Source organism: Oncorhynchus clarkii, chromosome 10 (assembly GCF_045791955.1).
Source record: "Oncorhynchus clarkii lewisi isolate Uvic-CL-2024 chromosome 10, UVic_Ocla_1.0, whole genome shotgun sequence".
NCBI classification, from domain to species: Eukaryota; Metazoa; Chordata; class Actinopteri; order Salmoniformes; family Salmonidae; genus Oncorhynchus; species Oncorhynchus clarkii.
In genome coordinates, this window is record NC_092156.1 from 34,348,589 (window position 1) to 34,367,416 (window position 18,828).

At 44.7% G+C, this 18,828-nt stretch overlaps 1 protein-coding gene across 3 annotated transcripts in view; it reads right to left on the reverse strand.

Annotated features, from left to right (window-relative positions):
• Positions 1 to 346: 346 nt before the first annotated feature.
• The window catches only part of LOC139418327 (misshapen-like kinase 1), a 54,747-nt gene continuing 36,265 nt past the window's right edge, over positions 347 to 18,828 (reverse strand). The window contains exons 12-32 of one of the 3 annotated variants that reach the window (XM_071167696.1): positions 18,130 to 18,237; positions 17,436 to 17,522; positions 16,854 to 17,033; positions 16,380 to 16,550; positions 15,652 to 15,909; positions 10,453 to 10,532; positions 9,851 to 9,954; positions 9,616 to 9,716; positions 9,267 to 9,290; positions 8,975 to 9,126; positions 8,487 to 8,610; positions 8,190 to 8,306; positions 7,965 to 8,079; positions 7,523 to 7,678; positions 7,240 to 7,383; positions 5,397 to 5,531; positions 5,117 to 5,217; positions 4,811 to 4,960; positions 2,479 to 2,638; positions 2,248 to 2,387; positions 347 to 2,147 (exon numbers count right to left, since the gene is read on the reverse strand). In XM_071167696.1, coding sequence (XP_071023797.1) covers positions 2,064 to 2,147; positions 2,248 to 2,387; positions 2,479 to 2,638; positions 4,811 to 4,960; positions 5,117 to 5,217; positions 5,397 to 5,531; positions 7,240 to 7,383; positions 7,523 to 7,678; positions 7,965 to 8,079; positions 8,190 to 8,306; positions 8,487 to 8,610; positions 8,975 to 9,126; positions 9,267 to 9,290; positions 9,616 to 9,716; positions 9,851 to 9,954; positions 10,453 to 10,532; positions 15,652 to 15,909; positions 16,380 to 16,550; positions 16,854 to 17,033; positions 17,436 to 17,522; positions 18,130 to 18,237 — 2,691 coding nt within the window. In that variant the 3' untranslated portion in view covers positions 347 to 2,063. The remainder of the gene's footprint in view (positions 2,148 to 2,247; positions 2,388 to 2,478; positions 2,639 to 4,810; positions 4,961 to 5,116; positions 5,218 to 5,396; positions 5,532 to 7,239; positions 7,384 to 7,522; positions 7,679 to 7,964; positions 8,080 to 8,189; positions 8,307 to 8,486; positions 8,611 to 8,974; positions 9,127 to 9,266; positions 9,291 to 9,615; positions 9,717 to 9,850; positions 9,955 to 10,452; positions 10,533 to 15,651; positions 15,910 to 16,379; positions 16,551 to 16,853; positions 17,034 to 17,435; positions 17,523 to 18,129; positions 18,238 to 18,828) is intronic. The other 2 variants (XM_071167697.1, XM_071167698.1) reach the window with 2 other exon arrangements.

Consider the following 18,828-nt stretch of genomic DNA (forward strand, 5'->3'; position numbering starts at 1 on the left):
GTGGCTACAAATATATTTGCATTTTTTAAAACACTATTTTGGTTACTACATGATTCCATATGTATTATTTAATAGTTTGTCTTCACTACTATTCTACAATGTAGAAAATAGTAAAAATACAGAAAAACCCTTGAATGAGTAGGTGTTAATAATATTTGCTTCTATACTAAATATATTTATAATATATAGAATCCATTTAGAGTCAAGTACATAAAATACCCACAGCTTAAGCATTTCCCCTGATCTCTTAAAGAATCAAAGTAGATTCATAGTATGTTCAGAGAAGTATTGTGAATTTTGGTAGGGAAAACAACAATACCAATAGATTCAACAACTTGTTGCCTTATTTTTGTCTTACTACTAGTTTAGTATGATACATAAAAGTCCCTAATGAGTTTGAGTCCTCTAGTACAGTATTGCAGAGCCAAAGATGCCACAAAACTGGGACTGCTAAAGCATCACTCAGTGAAGTTCAATACTGGCTCAAGAACCACACAGCTATTGCTTGAAACCACAATAATAGTTCAGTATTATCCACTGCAGCCCCATCCCTACAAACGTTCACACACACACACACCTTTGCATACAAACACACATACCCAAATCCATACCAATGAACATAAAATACATTAAAAACGTAGGTTGCGGACAGAGTAGGTCTAGTAAGAGAAAAGGGAACTATATTCAACTGGATAACATCCGCAAGATGAAGAAAACCTGACTTCCATTATAATATTCTTACAACTACATCTCTCTCTCTTCCAAATCCGCTATGTCCTCTTTATTACTGTGAATTCAAAGCCTTCATACTTCATCACCCCTCGACCCCCACATCTTAACAAGTCACCTCACTCCCTTCCACTGGTATATTTTACACACAACAAATTAACTGAACTCCCTTCTCCGAACAAGAATTGCACTAGAACAGCATATATATTGCAATATAACGGCAATATAACAGTAGAGATAAAAGTAAGAATACCAGTTAGGCTAATACCAAATACAGAAACCGTACAGATATCAAATCTTTGTAGCGATATTAGCGATATTGACAAGAAACAAAGGTAGAAATATCTAAAGCCAGTTGGAAAGCCTCCTAAACGGTGAGGAAGTCCCATCTCCGAGATGTAGCAAGGGTATAATAAAGGAATAGAAGGTGTATAGCTAGAGCACAGCAATGTGTTCTCTTTAACTTCTCTGGATTTACTAAGGAATAGAACAATAGTATGTTCACGTCATAGATAGTCCATCTTCCTAGGAGGTTTTTTTAAACCTACATCCCAAAAAACATCAAAATAACAAACATTAAATCAAGTTTTAATCAAACGACACTTCTTATTTTTAAACAATGAGTTGAATAATGATGTCATAGGGAATCAGAAGCTTAGCATAGTGAGTGAGCTTCTATGGTGAAGTGTTGCAACAATACTTCAAACCTCTAGGGTGTGCCAGTACAGTATATATCAGGTCCATGGTAACGCCCCAAATGGAGGTGTAATATACAGGTCTGCCAGTGACTTCAATCTACCCATGTTCTCTTCCATGTGAACATGTTAGATACTGGCTATTTACAATTCAATCTTGACTTATATTGGTTCAATCTTGCCTTCTTCCAAATGTATTTCACCAGTAAGGAATGTGTTTAACATAAGAAGGAACTAACTACAGTAGTTACGACTAAACACAGGTCCACCAAGTGACTGAGGTACAATAATACAGGACAGGTATATATACACAGTAGAGTAGAGATGATATTACATGAGAATCCTGTGGTGATGTCTCATAGTTAGCTACCATTTCAGAGGGAGCTCAGTCAGTTTAGGGGAGTCAGCAGGTGGCAGGTGAGAGACTTTGTCATGAAGACTTTAGGCTGGAATGGATTTACAGTAGGCTTGTGTGAGCTGTATGTGTGTGATGTGTTTGTGTTGAGTCTGACTGTGTGGTGTGTCCTCGTATGGGGGGGGGGGGGGGGGGGGGGGGGGGGGTTGAGTGTCTTTCGCTTGGCCTGGTGGTTTCCATACACTGACTTACTACGGGACATAGTTGTATGGGACAATGTTGTTTCACCAGTTCATGATGCAGTTCCTGTTCAGGGTCATGAAGTAGACCTGGCTGCTGCCCCCGGAGCGCACCGAAGCAAAGAACACCTGAGATGCAAAACAGAAGATTACAACCACACACATATAGATTGGGTACATTTCTGAATCCATGTGTGTGCGTACCTGTTTGTGTGAGTGTGTGACCCACCTTGTCATTCCTCTCACAGAGGAACTTGAGCCTCTGGGCTCTCTTGTGCATGAAGACTCCGTCCAAGTGGCCCGTCTCTACAGCACGGATCTCTATGGCCTTCTCTCCCCAGCCCATGATCTGGTTAGAGCAGATATGGGCTGAACAGAGAGAAAGAGAGGGAGATAACTCAGAACACAGCAACTTTAAGAGGAAGTGTAGTGTGTGTGTGTTTGTACACATGTGCCATACCAACGGAGGTGGGCATCTCGCCCCACTGAAGCACCACATCTTTGATGATGCGTCCGTAGGTATTTACATAGACGCCCTCGTCCTCGTAGCACAGCAGCATCTCCATGCCGTCCGAGCTGGGCAGGAACACGATGGCATGGGGCATGATCTGGCACTGGATCTGGACACACAGAGAGGAGTAGTATAATATTTTTTGACCTAACAGTTAAATGCACTGATTCTCATTCTGAATAAGAGTCTATGAAGCAGTGTTGTAGTCGAGTCACTAGTCCCTACGGCTAAGTCCAAATCACCAATAGCCAAGTCACTAGTCCCTACGGCTAAGTCCAAATCACCAATAGCCGAGTCACCAGTCCCTACGGCGAAGTACGAATCACCAATAGCTGAGTCACCAGTCCCTATGGCTAAGTACGAATCACCAATAGTCGAGTCACTAGTCCCTACGGCTAAGTCCAAATCACCAATAGCCAAGTCACTAGTCCCTACGGCTAAGTCCAAATCACCAATAGCCGAGTCACCAGTCCCTACGGCGAAGTACGAATCACCAATAGCTGAGTCACCAGTCCCTATGGCTAAGTCCAAATCACCAATAGTCGAGTCACCAGTCCCTACGGCTAAGTACGAGTCACCAATAGTCGAGTCACTAGTCCCTACGGCTAAGTCCAAATCACCAATAGTCGAGTCACTAGTCCCTACGGCTAAGTACGAATCACCAATAGTCGAGTCACTAGTCCCTACGGCTAAGTCCAAATCACCAATAGTCGAGTCACTAGTCCCTACGGCTAAGTACGAGTCACCAATAGTCGAGTCACTAGTCCCTACGGCTAAGTACGAGTCACCAATAGTCGAGTCACTAGTCCCTACGGCTAAGTACGAGTCACCAATAGTCGAGTCACTAGTCCCTACGGCTAAGTACGAGTCACCAATAGTCGAGTCACTCGTCCCTACGGCTAAGTCCGAGTCACGAGAGTCCCTATGGCTGAAGTCTGAGTCTCAGTGTTTGAGTCCTGGTCTAAGTGCTCAAGTCTGAATCACTGGGTCTGAGTTTTGAAGTTCGAAGTGGTTCCGATCTTCTCTATTTTTCTGTTATATATTTGACATTGCGCCACACTCTTTGCACCATCTGCTGAAAAACTTTGGAAAGCAAAATTAATGATTCAGGGTTTGGTAGTTGGTTACTGCTGTTTGCACACTCGTACTGATGGCTCGATGCTCGTCTGTTGCTAGATATTCGCGCCTCTATTGATTTAGCTCAGATGAAGTAGAAGAAATCTTCCCAGCAACAACTAGTGGTGGGATGGTGGGAAGATTTTAATGTGAGCATTGAGGTAACGTAAGATTTACCTCCCGTTGCCCAATGGTGATAAATGGCTGCAATATGCAATAGACTATGAAACAAATAAGTAATTCATACACAGGCTCACACATTTTATTTTAATGTAATGTTCAATAGTTATGTCAAGTTAGTAATGGATGAATGTTCTCTAGATGGAATTGGCTATTGCTCCTGTCAGATTGCAATAATTGTAACAGGCTCTCAGCTACTTTTTTGTAAATCACCAACTGATATTTGTGTAGGTTTTTTAACGCAGATTGAAATCTTAAGACTAGTCAGAACCTAGCTATAGGTTGCAGGGGGGAAATTAGAAGGGTGGAGTGAGACGACACATTCAAAGAGCCTACTTTTCTATGCTCAATGGGAGAGAAATAGCTAGACTGTTTTACTCTTAAATTCAATACTATGGTTTTCAATTTCATAAAGCAGTTGGTGTTTCTTAACCAGGCAAAGCTAAATAGTAGTCTGGTGGTTACGGGGACACAGAGCCTGCCTTGCCTGTCTGCCCACACTCATTGCTTGCATCGCAGCAGCTCACCAGCTGATGTAGGCTGTGGCGCATCCTTCCCACTGCTAGAGAACAGAAGCCTCGCTGCTCTGCGCACACAGTTCTGCTAATATTCTGCTTATCCTAGTAGCATACTCAGTCCAAGTGAAAATACAAGTCACAAAAAGGCGAGTCAGTCACCAATGGTCGAGTCAGAAGTCATGAAAAATTGGACTCCAGTATTTCCACACTGCTGTGAAGTGACAAAAATGTATAGCTAGCAAGAAGTGGGTGAAAACTGTGGAGGAGGTTTTTACATCAATACCTGTCAAGTTTGGGCATCTAATCAATAAAACAGGTTATTATTCATGTTCTGTAGCTATTTTAGGTGTGTATGTATTCGATCTGATTTGGAAGAACTTGTGGGGGCTTAAGGATACTCTGCCCCCATAGTTTCTGTCTGGCCCTGTTTATCTGTGTGTGGTGTCACTAGGAACTTATCCACTTACATGCACTGGGATGTATATGTCATAGTTGTTCCCAGAGTCAACGTCGATGGCGTGGAAGCCAGCAATGGAGCCATAGATGACTTTCAACCTCTGACCTTCCTCCACTGTGAGGTCTACCAACTGGGGCCTGTGGGGCAGGTCACCAAAGGACTAGAGGAGAGTAGAGAGAGAGAGAGATGGGAGACGGAAAGAGAGAGGAGAAAGAGGGAGAACATAAGGGGGTTTGAATGTTGTTCTGGTTGACTGGCTGAGGGGAAATAGAACACCTGGCACTCAGAACAATGAGGCAGGAAAAGTGAGACCTACCTTGAAGGCCATGAATTTGTGATAAGGCTTGGGAGCCCAGGCATATACCTCCACCGCATTCTTCATAGCTATCACCAAGAACTTGATCCTCTCATATTTCACTAGACACAAACAACAAAGCGGGATTAGAGCCTTTATATTATACTATAAATAAACACTACCAAAAAGGCAAAAAACATTTGTGTAAATATACATGGTTGGAAAATGCATTGATAATAGATACACGGTTCAATAACGGGTCACATCACTGTTACTCTGTCTCCATCCTTCCTTTACTCACCCACTTTGTAGTGGACACATCCCTCCATCTCCCCTACAGTGGTCCAGCCCTGCTTCTTCTCCACCTCCGGGTCATTGTGGAGGATCTTGTTCCTCAGCCAGGCCAGGTAGTACACACGCACCTTGTTCTTCTTACCTGGGACGGACACACACACACACACAGGAAGAGGTTATACAGTGGATAAGAAAAGGGTCTGAGTAGCAACAGATGGAGTTTGTGATGCACAGGTCCTTGTCAAATCAAATCTCATTTTATTGGTCACATACACATACTTAGCAGATGTTATTGCGGGTGTCGTGAAATATTTGTGTTCACAGCTCTAACAGTGCAGTAATATCTAACAATTCACAACAATACACACAAATCTAAATGTAAAATAATGGAATTAAGAAATATATAAATATTAGGACGAGCAATGTCTGAGTAGCATTGACTAAAATACAGTATATACATATGAGACGAATAAAGCAGTATGTAAACATTATTAAAGTGACCAGTGTTCCATTATTGAAGTGACCAGTGATTCCATGTTTATATACATAGGGCAGCAGCCTCTAAGGAGCAGGGTTGAGTAACCGTGTGGTAGTGATGACTATTTAACAGTCTGATGGCCTTGAGATAGAAGCTGTTTTTCAGTCTCTCGGTCCCTGCTTTGATGCACCTGTACTGACCTCGCCTTCTGGATGATAGCGGGGTGAACAGGCCGTGGCTCTGGTGGTGGATGTCCTTGATGATCTTTATGGCCTCACTGTGATATCGGGTGCTGTAGGTGTCCTGGAGGGCAGGTAGATGCCCCCGGTGATGCGTTGTGCAGATTGCACCACCCTCTGGAGAGCCCTGCGGTTGTGGGTGGTGCAGTTTCCATACCAAGTGATGATACAGCCCGATAGGACGCTCTCAATGGTGCATCTCTAAAAGTTTGTGAGGGTCTTAGGAGCCAAGCTACATTTATTCAGCCTCCACTGAGGTTGTAGAGGCACTGTTGCGCCACACAAGTCTGTGTGGGTGGACCATTTCAGATCGTCAGTGACGTGTACGCCAAGGAACTTGAAGTTTTCCACCTTCTCCACTGCGGTCCTGACGATGTGGAGAGGGGGGTGCTCCCTCTGCTGTTTCCTGAAGTCCACGATCAGCTCCTTCGCTTTGTTGACATTGAGTGAGAGGTTATTTTCCTGGCACCACTCTGCCAGAGCCCTCACCTCCTCCCTGTAGGCTGTCTAGTCATTGTTGGTAATCAGGCCTACTATGGTTGTGTCGTCTGCAAACTTGATGATTGAGTTGGAGGCGTGCATGGCCACGCAGTCATGGGTGAACAGGGAGTACAGGAGGGGGCTAACCCTAACCCTAACCCTAACCCGTGTTGAGGATCAGTGAAGTGGAGGTGTTGTTTCCTACCTTCACCACCTGGGGACGGCCCGTCAGGAAGTCCAAGACCCAGTTGCACAGGGCGGGATTGAGACCCAGGGCCTCTAGCTTAATGATGAGCTTGGAGGGTACTATGGTGTTGAATGCTGAGCTATAGTCAATGAACAGCATTCTTACATAGGTATTCCTCTTGCCCAGAAGGGATAGGGCAGTGTGCAGTGTGATGGCGATTGCATCATCTGTGGATCTATTGGGGCGGTAAGCAAATTGAAGTGGGTCTATGGTGTCAGGTAAGGTAGAGGTGATATGATCCTTAACTAGCCACGGGTGTATTCAGTTGAAATGAAACGTTCAGAACGTTGCAGATAGAATCTGTTAGCTCTACATTTTGCCTTTCTATCTGAAGATTTTGTGACAATCCTGAACGGACCCCAAGTGAGCGCAGAGTGTTGTTCAAGTGCTGAGCAGTACTAATCACCTGATATGGTGATGAGCAGGTTCAGTCCCTCCAGGACATCCATTTGTTGAAACCTGCGGGAATTGATGAGGGGGTAGACCTTCCCCTGACCACTACGGTCCAGCAGCTTCAGACCGTTCTCCGTCCCCACCAGCAGATTCACACCTGGGAATCACACACAGATACAAATATTCCCAAAATGCAAACAATCAGGACCTACAGGAAATATGTAAAATATGCTCATGGTGGATGGAATAACATGATTACAGTGTTGGCTATAGCTTAGACCAGCTGTCTGTCTCACCCCAGAGAGCAGCACAGAGGATCTCAGAGTTGAACCTCTTCTTGTACTTGCGAATCTCGGGGGTGTCGCTGTGGGGGCGTGTGTTGGTGGGGTTCACGTTCACCATGGAGCCCTTCCTCACCTCCATCTTCAGCTGCTCAAACCTGGAGCCCAGGCCTGGACACAGCAGGAGGGAGGCAGAGAAGCAGGCAAAGTTTAGAGGGAAGAGGAGAGAAAACTTCCTTAAGGGAATGATATTGAATCAAGCTACTGTGGGCAAATGCTGCCCTCCTGCTGTGAGACATTTCCATGACTCAGATTTACTAACAGCAGTAAAGTAAAAGATGCTGGATTGTGAGCCGAGTAATGAAGCTAGAGACTAGAATAGGGAACTAAGGAATTGAGGGTGTATAGGGGAACCTCATTTAACCTCTTGATAATGAGACATTCTGTCTGTACTTACTGCCCACAGAGATGGCATCCGCAGTGTCACCTGGTGGTTGGTACATGCCCAGGTCAACAAAGGTGGTGAAGGAGGACTTGCCACTTGACGCCTTGACTAGACCCCTGGACTGATACTGGAGGAAACAGGAAGGAAGGGAGAGAATGGAGTTTTGGGCAGAGAACCATGTCCATGATTGTACTTGTATTCAGGGAGACAGTCAGAGAGACAGTCAGAGAGACTCACATCATAGACAGAGTCTTTCCCAGGGGAGGAGTGGGAGGCGGAGTCAGTGGGGGAGTGGGAGGGCTGCACCACATCAGGCAGGTTGGTGTATCCATTGTGGCTCCGCTTCTCTGGTGTCTGCCAGGCAACGGGGACAAACCAGTCACAATGGCCCAACACAACCTCCTACATAAAGAGTAACCTGACCACCCACACACATTTATACAACTCCACACACATGCATGTATACATATGTGTGTTTAATACAGATGACTTCTCTCTAGTCCAGTAGGCTACTTCCTGAAAGACATAACTCACCCTCTGCACCAGCATGGTCTGGTCCCTGTAGACTCCAGCCTGCCCCTCCTCCCCTCCTTTTCCCTCCTCCTCCTCCTCATGAACCACCATGGTGTTGACCGAGTCAGTGTCGGCATCCCGGGGACTAAAGACAGACAGGAGAGGATGTCAAGGAGGAAGGAAAATGACAGAACAGCAGAGGATATGAAGTAGACAGGAAAATGAAAGAAGGGAAGGTGAGGGTGGCGGTATAAAGAGGATAAGAATGGGCTTTCGATGGCTTCTTGTGTGAATAATGACATCTCTCCTTTCAATGTCATTATTTACACGAGAAGACGTCTCTCCTTTCAATGTCATTATTTACACGAGAAGCCGTCTCTCCTTTCAATGTCATTATTTACACGAGAAGCCGTCTCCCCTTTCAATATCATTATTCACACAATAAGCCGTCTCTCCTTTTTTCTCCTTCCTGTTTGTCAGTGTGTGTGTTCTTCCACCCTGGTACTGACCGGTCTGTAGGGCTGTCCTCCTCCTCATTCCCCTCTCCACTCTCACTCTCCTCACTGCTCTCACTGCCTTCTGAGGATGAGGAGTAGTCATTGGCCTTCACCGGAGGTCTGGGCTGCTCCTCAGGACGCTCCTTAGCATACAGCCCATGGTCCTGAACACACACACACACGACACACAGACGACAGGTTTTGCCAGCATACTAGGACTATGACAGGCATGTGTAACTTAACACAGCAGCCTGACATAATGAAACCAATACATGTGTATCACAGCACACACACAGATACTAACCTCTCCTATAGCTCTCTTGTAACTCTGTGCATTGGAAGAAGCAGTGGACAAACAGGGAAGTGAGCGGTGTAGGAAGAGAGAAAAAGAAAAGTGCAGAGAATAGGATATGAAAAAAAGAGAAACTGTTAGTGTAGGAGTCAATATCCAGAAAAAGATCTGCTGTAGGGTTGGGGAGTGAGTGCAGGTGTTACAATAGTGCAGAATAGTCAGTGAAAATTCATTTAAAAAGTGATAAGCTGAAAAGAAGATGCGTGTGAACAGCTGACAAATGGGAAGGGTGTGTAAAGTGTCTGAATATCCTTCATGCAGTGTTCATAGTGAGGGTGTTCTACAGGTGAGGGGTACTTACAGCAGGGCGACTGGGGCGGGACGACGTGCGAGACTCCCCTGGCTTGTGCCCCGCCATGCGCCCGTCATGGCCTAGTATGGGGGAGTCTATTTTGGAGGAGCCTGAAACCAACATTCTGAATGTCAACATGGAATTGCTAACATCATTGCTGGGACTTGTTTTCATCCCATAAGAGGGATCAACAGAAAGAGAAGGAGATAGATAAGCAGAATCACAGAGAATGTGATAGACTCACTGAGTATCCGGTGCCTCTCCAGAGAGCCAGTCTGGGGTAGATTGGATACGAGGTTCATGCTATCTCCTCTCTCCCAGCGGTCATTGCGGCTGAGGTCTGGGTTGCTGTTACAAGGAAGAGATAAGATTACTAGTTATTAAAACCTCAAGAGGTGAATATCATAACTCTGTCATGATCTACCATCATCCATGCGTCATTATTGGAATCAGAATAGTCTTCTGACACGTGTTTAAAATGTGAATGTATTGCCAAATGAGCTCATGAGTGAGACAGGGAGTAAAACTTTCTGTTTGGTGCATGATTTCGGAGTGTTGTTTAGGTTGTTTAATTCTCTAAACACTGCTTGCCCGCAAAATAGTTTCATCGAAAACGTTGCCAGATACCTCCACGCTAGCATGTAGTGCATAAAATAGGAATAAACACGTGCCCTTTCTGAAGAGAGAGGGAGAGACTGGGAACAGGCTTTGGCAGAGGGAGGTATGGACTTCTTTAAGACAGATTGGAAAGTGTTTGCCGCCAAAACCTAAATCAAGTAGCGGGAGATTTGGTTCTAGGAGCCGGAATTAGAACGAGAGTAGCTTAGATTTGTCCGTCTGAGTTACCTGGCTCTGACTGGATGCCTGATGCCAGACGATAGGTTGGTGTTGAGAGCTGTGGCAATGGAGGCGGTCCTCTGGGGAATCTGCGAAAGATAGAGAGATATCCGACATGACTAAATACACTATATGACCAAAAGTATGTGAACACCTGCTCGTCGAACATCTCATTCCAAAATCATGGGCATTAATATGAACTTGGTAGCCCCTTTGCTGCTATTACAGCCTCCACTCTTCTGGGAAGGCTTTCCACTAGATGTTGGAACATTGCTGCTATAACAGCCTCCACTCTTCTGGGAAGGCTTTCCACTAGATGTTGGAACATTGCTGAAGGGACTTGCTTCCCTGCAGTGCCAGGCCTCATGCACTGCGGCCTGGCACGCAGTTTGCATTCCAATTAATTCCAAAGGTGTTTGATGGGGTTGAGGTCAGGGCTCTGTGCAGGCCAGTCAAGTTCTTCCACACCGATCTCAACAAACCATTTCTGTATGGACCTCGCTTTGTGCACGGGGACATTGTCATGCTGAAATAGGAAAGGGCCTTTCCCAAACTGTTGCCACAAAATTGGAAGCACAGAATCGTTTAGAATGTCATTGTATGCTGTAGCATTAAGATTTCCCTTCACTGGAACTAGGGGCCTAGCCCGAGCCATAAAATGGTGCATTCTCCTGGCATCCGCCAAACCCAGATTTGGCTGTTAAACTGCCAGATAGTAAAGCATGATTCATCAATCCAGAGAACGGGTTTCCACTACTCCAGAGTCCAATGGTGGTGAGATTTATACCACTCCAGCAGACGCTTGGCATGGTGATCTTAGGCTTGGAAGCTCCCGACGAACAGTTTTTGTGCTAACGTTGCTTCCAGAGGCAGTTTGGAACTCGGTAGTAAGTGTTGCAACCGAGGACAGACAATTTTTACACACCACACGCTTCAGCATTCAACGGTTCCATTCTGCGAGCTTGTGTGACCTACCACTTCACGGCTGAGCCGTTGTTGCTGCTAGACATTTCCACTTCACAATAACAACACAGTTGACCGGGGCAGCTTTAACAGGGCAGAGATTTGACACACTGACTTGTTGGAAAGGTGGCATTCCATGATGGTGCGATGTTGAAAGTCATTGAGCGCTTCAGTAAGGCCATTCTACTGCCAATGTTTATATATGGAGATTGCATGGCTGTGCGCTTGATTTTATACACAGGTCAGCAACAGATGTGGCTAAAATAGCCGAATCTACAAATTTGAAGGGGTGTCCACATACTTTTGTATATACAGAACCGGTCAAAAGTTTGGACACACCTAAACATTCAAGGGTTTTTCTTTATTTTTACTTTTTATTTCAACTTTATTTAACCAGGTAGGCCAGTTGAGAACAAGTTCTCATTTACAACTGCAACCTGGCCAAGAAAAAGAAAAGCAGTGTGACAAAAACAACACAGAGTTGCACATGGGATAAACAAATGTAGTGTCAATCTGTATACAGTGTGTGTAAATTAAGTAAGGAGGTAAGGCAAAAAAATAGGCCACAAAGGCAAAGCAATTACAATTAACACTGGAGTGATAGATGTGCAGATGAGGATGTGCAAGTATAAATACTGGTGTGCAAAAGAGCAGAAAAAAACTAAAACATATGGGGATGAGGTAGGTAGTTGGTTGGATGGGCTATTTACAGATGGGCTGTGTACAGCTACAATGATCTGTGAGCTGCTCTGACAGCTGACGCTTAAAGTTAGTGAGGGAGCTATAACTCTCCAACTTCATTGATTTTTGTAATTCATTTCAGTCATTGGCCGCAGAGAACTGAAAGGAAAGGTGGCCTAAATGCGGTGTTGGCAATGGGGATGACCAGTGAAATATATACCTGCTGGAGCGTGTGCTACAGGTGGTTGTTGCGATGGTGACCAGTGAGCTGAGATAAGGCGGAGCTTTACCTAGCAAAGACTTATGAATGACCTGGAGCCAGTGGGTTTTGCGACGAATATGAAGCGTAGGCCAGCCAATGAGAGCATACAGGTCGCAGTGGTGAGTAGTATATGGGGCTTTGGTGACAAAATGGATGGCACTGTGATAGACTACATCCAATTTGATGAGTAGAGTGTTGGAGGCTATTTTGTAAATGACATCGCCGAGTCAAGGATCGGTAGGATAGTCAGTTTTACGAGGGTATGTTTGGCAGCTAGAGTGAAGGAGGGATTGTTGCGAAATAGGAAGCCGATTCTAGATTTAATTTTGGATTAGAGATGCTTAATGTGACTCTGGAAGGAGAGTTTACAGTCTAACCAGACACCTAGGTATTTGTAGTTGTCCACATATTCTAAGTCAGAACCGTCCAGAGTAGTGATGCTAGTCAGCCGGGCGGGTGCGGGCAGCAAGCGGTTGAAAAGCAAGCATTTGGTTTTACTAGCATTTAAGAGCAGTTGGAGGCCAAGGAAGGAGTGTTGTATGGCATTGAAGCTCGTCTGGAGGTTTGTCAACACAGTGTCCAAAGAAGGGCCAGAATTATACAGACTGGTGTCGTCTGCGTAGAGGTGGATCAGAGAATCACCAGCAGCAAGAGCGAAATCATTGATATATACAGAGAAAAGAGTTGGCCCAAGAATTGAACCCTGTGGCACCCCCATAGAGACTGCCAGAGGTCCGGACAACAGGCCCTCCAATTTGACACACTGAACTCGATTTGAGAAGTAGTTAGTGAACCAGGCGAGGCAATCATTAGCGAAACCAAGGCTGTTGAGTCTGCCGTTAAGAATACAGTGATTGACAGTGTCGAAAGCCTTGGCCAGGTCGGTGAAGACAGCTGCACAGTACTGTTTTTTAAAATCTATGTTAGTTATTATATCGTTTAGGACCTTCAGCATGGCTGAGGTGCACCCGTGACCAGCTCGGAAACCGGATTGCATAGTGGAAAAGGTACGGATTAGAGATGGACGATGATCTGTTTGTTCACTTGGCTTTCGAAGACTTTAGAAAGGCATTGTAGAATAATAGTGAAGACATCAAAACTATGAAATCACACATATGGAATCATGTAGTAAACCAAAAAGTTTTAAACATGAACATGTGTTGGGGTTGACATCCAAAAACAAGGATTATACTCAAATTTTTACCTCAACATTGTGTGAAACACACAAACAATAACCTAAACGTAGACTAATTTTGCTGGCGGGCAAGAAGGAGATGTGGGATCTTTCTCCCACGTATTTCCATGGCAATTCCATTGTTTTGGTAGATTTCGATTGACCTCTTTACCGCATGTATAGATGCATGTTCATGTCATCGTCACCAATCAACTGCATTAGTTAAAAATGACGGACTACCACCACTGTATGCTGCCTATGCTACCAGCTTATATGAACGAGAGTTAGCATTTAGTAGTCACTTCTTCTAAACCTGAAAATAAACTTCTAAATGTTATGCAGTGAAAACTGCCAAATCTGACCACATTGTTGGCCTATTGCAATACATCAATCATGACGGATGACGAATATCCACTTTGTTAAATCTGATTTGCTAATGTGCTCCAATGCGAAGTCCTTCTATCCCCTACAGTCTGCGTTCCATTGGCCTCTAACGCATGTACACTAGGTGTACAAAACATTAAGTACATCTGCAATTTTCAGGTAGATCAGCTTTAATATTTCAGATAGGTTGTACCTCTCATCAATGTAATTGTCTGCATCATTTTCATTCCCCCATATATTTTGTAAATATACAGTACCAGTCCAAATTTGACACACCTAATCATTCAAGGGTTTTTCTTAATGTTTTACTATTTTCTACATTGTAGAATAATAGTGAAGACATCAACACTATGAAATAACACATATTGAATCATGTAGTACCCAAAAAAGTGTTCAATCAAAATATATTTTAGATTCTTCAAAGTAGCCACCCTTTGCATTGATGACAGTTTTGCACTCTTGGCATACTCTCAACCAGCTTCCTAAGGAATGCTTTTCCAACAGTCTTGAAGGAGTTCCCACATATGCTGAGCACTTGTTGGCTGCTTTTCCTTCACTCTGCGGTCCAACTCATCCCAAACCATCTTAATTGGGTTGAGGTTGGGGGATCGTGGAGGCCAGGTCATCTGATGCAGCACTCCATCACTCTCCTTCTTGGTCAAACAGCCCTTGCACAGCCTGGAGGTGTTTTGGGTTATTACCCTGTTGAAAAACAAATGATTGTGGGACTAAGCGCAATCCAGATGGGGTGGCGGATTGCTGCAGAATGTTGTGGTAACCATGCTGGTTAAGTGTGCCTTGAAATCCAAATAAGTCACACAGTATCACCAACAAAGCACCTCCAAACCATCACACCTACTCCATTCTTCACGGTGGGAACCACACATGTGGAGATCATCCGTTCACCTACTCTGCGTCCTCTTCTTATTGGTGTCCTTTAATGGTGGTTTCTTTGTAGCAATTCAAGCATTAAGGCCTGATTCACGCAGTCTACTCTGAACAGTTGATGTTGAGATGTGTCTGTTACTTGAACTCTGTGAAGCATTTATTTGGGCTGCAATCTGAGGTGCAGTTAAAACTAATGAAAGTATCCTCTGCAGCAGAGGTAACTCTGGGTCTTCCTTTCCTGTGGCGGTCCTCATGAGATCGCTTCATCATAGCGCTTGATGGCTTTTGTGACTGCACTTGAATAAACATGGAAAGTTCTTGAAATGTTCCAGATTGACTGATCTTCATGTCTTGTAGGAATGACGGACTGTCGTTTCTCTTTGCTTATTTGAGCTGTTGTTGCCATAATATGGACATGGTCTTTTACCAAATAGAGCTATCTTCTGTATACCACCCCTACCTTGTCACAACACTGATTGGCTGAAACGCATTAAGAAGGAAAGAAATTCCACAAATGAACTTTTAACAAAGCACACTTGTTTATTGAAATACATTCCAGGCGACTACATCATGAAGCTGGTTGAGAGAATGCCAAGAGTGTGAAAAGCTGTCAAGGCAAAGGGTGGCTACTTTAAAGATTCAAAATATATTTTATATTTGAGATTTGTTAAACACTTTTTTGCTTACTACATGATTCCATATGTGTTATTTCATAGTTTTGATGTCTTCACTATTATTCTACAATGTAGAAAATAGTAAAAAATAACAAATAAACCTTGAATGAGTCGGTGTGTCCAAACCTTTGACTGGTACTGTATATATCTAAAAGACTAAAACCCAGCAGGTGGCCTCTCACCTTGGGCGGCTGTTCGATCTCTGGGAGGCGGATCCAGGGGCCGCGGTCCTCCCTTTTGCGAGGCTGTGGGGCGGGGCTCTCGGAGGTGGGATCAGAGTTCTGTCGGACCAGCTCCCTGGAGTGGACGGGGCGGGGGGTGGGGGAGGGATCCTTGGTGGGGAAGGCGGACATGGTCTTAGTGGGCTGGTCACACAGGGACTGGGAGCGGGGGACAGGGGCAGCGTAGGGCTTCAGCGGGACCAAGTGGGCCATCTGGAACTGCAGTGGTGCAGCAGTGAGGAAGGAGGGAACGGAGGAAGTAAAGGAAGTAAGTATGGAGGTGGAGGAGAGGGCAGGGTCAGGTAGTGAGAGCAAGCAAAATAGAGTGATAGGGGGGAGGATTGTGCAGGGCATATAGGGATTTTTGCCATTTTATGAAATTCGGGAAATAAGACAATATGAAAGCAATAAGAAGGGAAAGGTGGGTCCAGGAGGAGGAGAGGGGAGAAAAGGAAGGAAAAGAAGATTGAAAATAAATAAAGGTAAAATAAACATCATTAGACAAGGGTTAATGCAGTCCAAGGAAAAAGACATGGGGGAAGGAAAGAACACCTATTTTTCTCTCAACTTTGTCTCCATTGTAATAAACCAGTATTTCAACAACATGTCCACACTATATTGTAACAAGGGAAACATATTAATAAAGTACACACAAATATAATCCCAGATGAACAAACACCAACACACACCTTGCCCTGTCCCCCCTGAGGCTCAACAGGCCGCTGCATAGGCGGGGTCTGAGAAGCCTGGCCCCCTCCGGATTGGCTGATGGAGTCAGAGCGTGATTGGATGGCAGTGTCAGAGACAGTGTTGCAGATTTTGGGGGAGCCCTGCCTGTTGAGCTTACTGCGCTCCTCCACCTGAGACAGAGGAAAAGAGGAAAATGGAAGGAAATAAAGGGAGAAGTGACAGGGAGAGGGAGGGAGAAAGCCCATCACAGAGATGTTTCGAATCAGACTAACTTTCAGGAAAAAAGATGACACTTAAGGTGATACTGCATAACTGCTTGATGCTAGCTTGTTACAGGGTAATTGCTAAATATATCCCTCCGGTATTACTCTAGGTTATAAAACCCTATTTAATGAAAGGTGTGGTCGATAGGGGTTATTTAAGTTGAAGTTATAGCATGTTCCACTGTTCATGTCCGTGTGGCATTATTGTACCTCTCGGGCCCATGCAGGCTTATTGTTGGGCTCCACGTTCTTGCTGTAGTGGTAGAGGGGCTGGGGCTTCTTGTCCTGTTGCTGCTGCTGCAGGGACACCAGGTAGGCATGCTCCTGCTGCAGCTGCCTCTGCAGACGCTCAGACTGCCTCTGCTCCTCCAGCTGCTTACGCTTGTACTCCTGCACACACACCATGATACGGTCAAAGTAGACTTTTCTAGGCCTGAGCACGGCTAGTACACAATACACACCCCTTTGACATGCCCCCCAAACAGACACAATCCTACATACAAAGATGGGGACATCATGCAGGGTACACATAGACAAGGGCCTTATTCTCAGAGTTCTCTCAATGATTCTCTAGTTCTCTCAAGAAATGTTTTCGTAAAATGAAGAAGCAAAATTCAGTACGTTAGTGCAAACCATCAAACTGGAGTGCTTGACGCCTCTAGTGGTGAGAGGTGTGAAGTGCCAGTAGGAGGAGGAGGGTAAGGTGAGCAGTATGCCCTGCAGGCAGAGGTAGGGGTAGACTAGGGCTGAGGAGAGGAGGTGACTGCAGGATAAAGGAAGGAAGAGAGTTACCATGAGCAGTGCCTGCTCCTGAAGCAGCTGCTGCTGAAGGATTTCTAACTGCCGCTGTTCCTCCTCTAACTTATGTCTTATGAACTCCTGAAGAGAGAGGTGGAGGAGGGGTGAAGAGGGAAAGGAAAGACAATGAAGAAGAAGAGGATAGATATAAATAGGCCACGATGTAGGGGGGAAATTATGACTGACATACACTAGTTAGTACACAGCCTTAGTGATTTGTCATGGCTTTAAAATTCTACAGGTTAACTAAAAGCTACTGCAAAAAGGTATTAGCTTTTGTAGTTTGACTGTTAGTCTCTACAATACAAATCCATATAAATTGCATCGCTTCTTCATTTAGGACTCGATGCAGGTTAGTTATCGCTTAGAAACGGGCAATGGTAGGAGAGTTAAACGGTTTATGGAGAAAAGGAGACTATGAGAATTGATTATAAAACGTAGGTTGACTGTGATATAATGCCAGTCACAGTGTTACTAAGGTAGAGCAGAAACGAAGCAAAAGGGAGACGCAGAAACTGAGCTCACCCACAGAAAACTCATCTCTGTATAAATACTCTAATTTAGATCCCTGCTGCCATGGCAACCAGCTCACAGACATTCCACAGCCAGAGTGGCCTGCAGAGTAGGCTACGCCCACACCTCTCCACAATTGGCTGATTGTGCTCCTGCGCTTCTCGTGGTTGGTTACCTGCTCCCTCTCGGCCAGCCTCCTATCCTCCTCCCTCCTGATATCGTCAAGTCTCCGATGGGGGCCTTTTTCTTGCTGTCTCACCATCTCTCGCTCTTTTCTCTGTTGCTGAGAGGGATGACAGGAGAGAGGGAGAGAAATGAGTGTGAAAGCCACTTTTGCATATTATGTTGTCGTTATAATGGATAAACCGTTCGTTTTTTCCCCTCCAATGTGAGAGGAATTAAAAGGTGTGAAAGCGCAAGCGAGAGAGAAAGAGCGGGAGGAGGAGGGGGAGATGTTGGTTGTGAGTCACACATGTACCGCCAGCCACAGCAGCCCTACTCATCTTCTGAGACTGACCTGCTTCCTTATTCAAACACTTGGCCAGTTGTTCTTTTAAACCTTTACCGGTCTATTCTTATAAATCATTTTAATTTTATTTTTTTAACTGAAATTCCTACTACTAAGAACTCAAATAGGTACTATCAATGTTTTTTTTTCAACTTTATGTTTATTTAGGAAATAACAGATCTCTACCAGGCAGTTGAGAAGTCAAAATACAGCCATACCAGCAATGCCATAGATGCGGTAAATGCCAGCGAAACACTGACTCTGGTTATATGAACTCTGGTTCATATAAGTTAGTTAGCATACAGAATTCAGTGGTAGTAGTTAGTCGTTTTCAACTGTATTGCTGTTGATTGATGACATGAACAT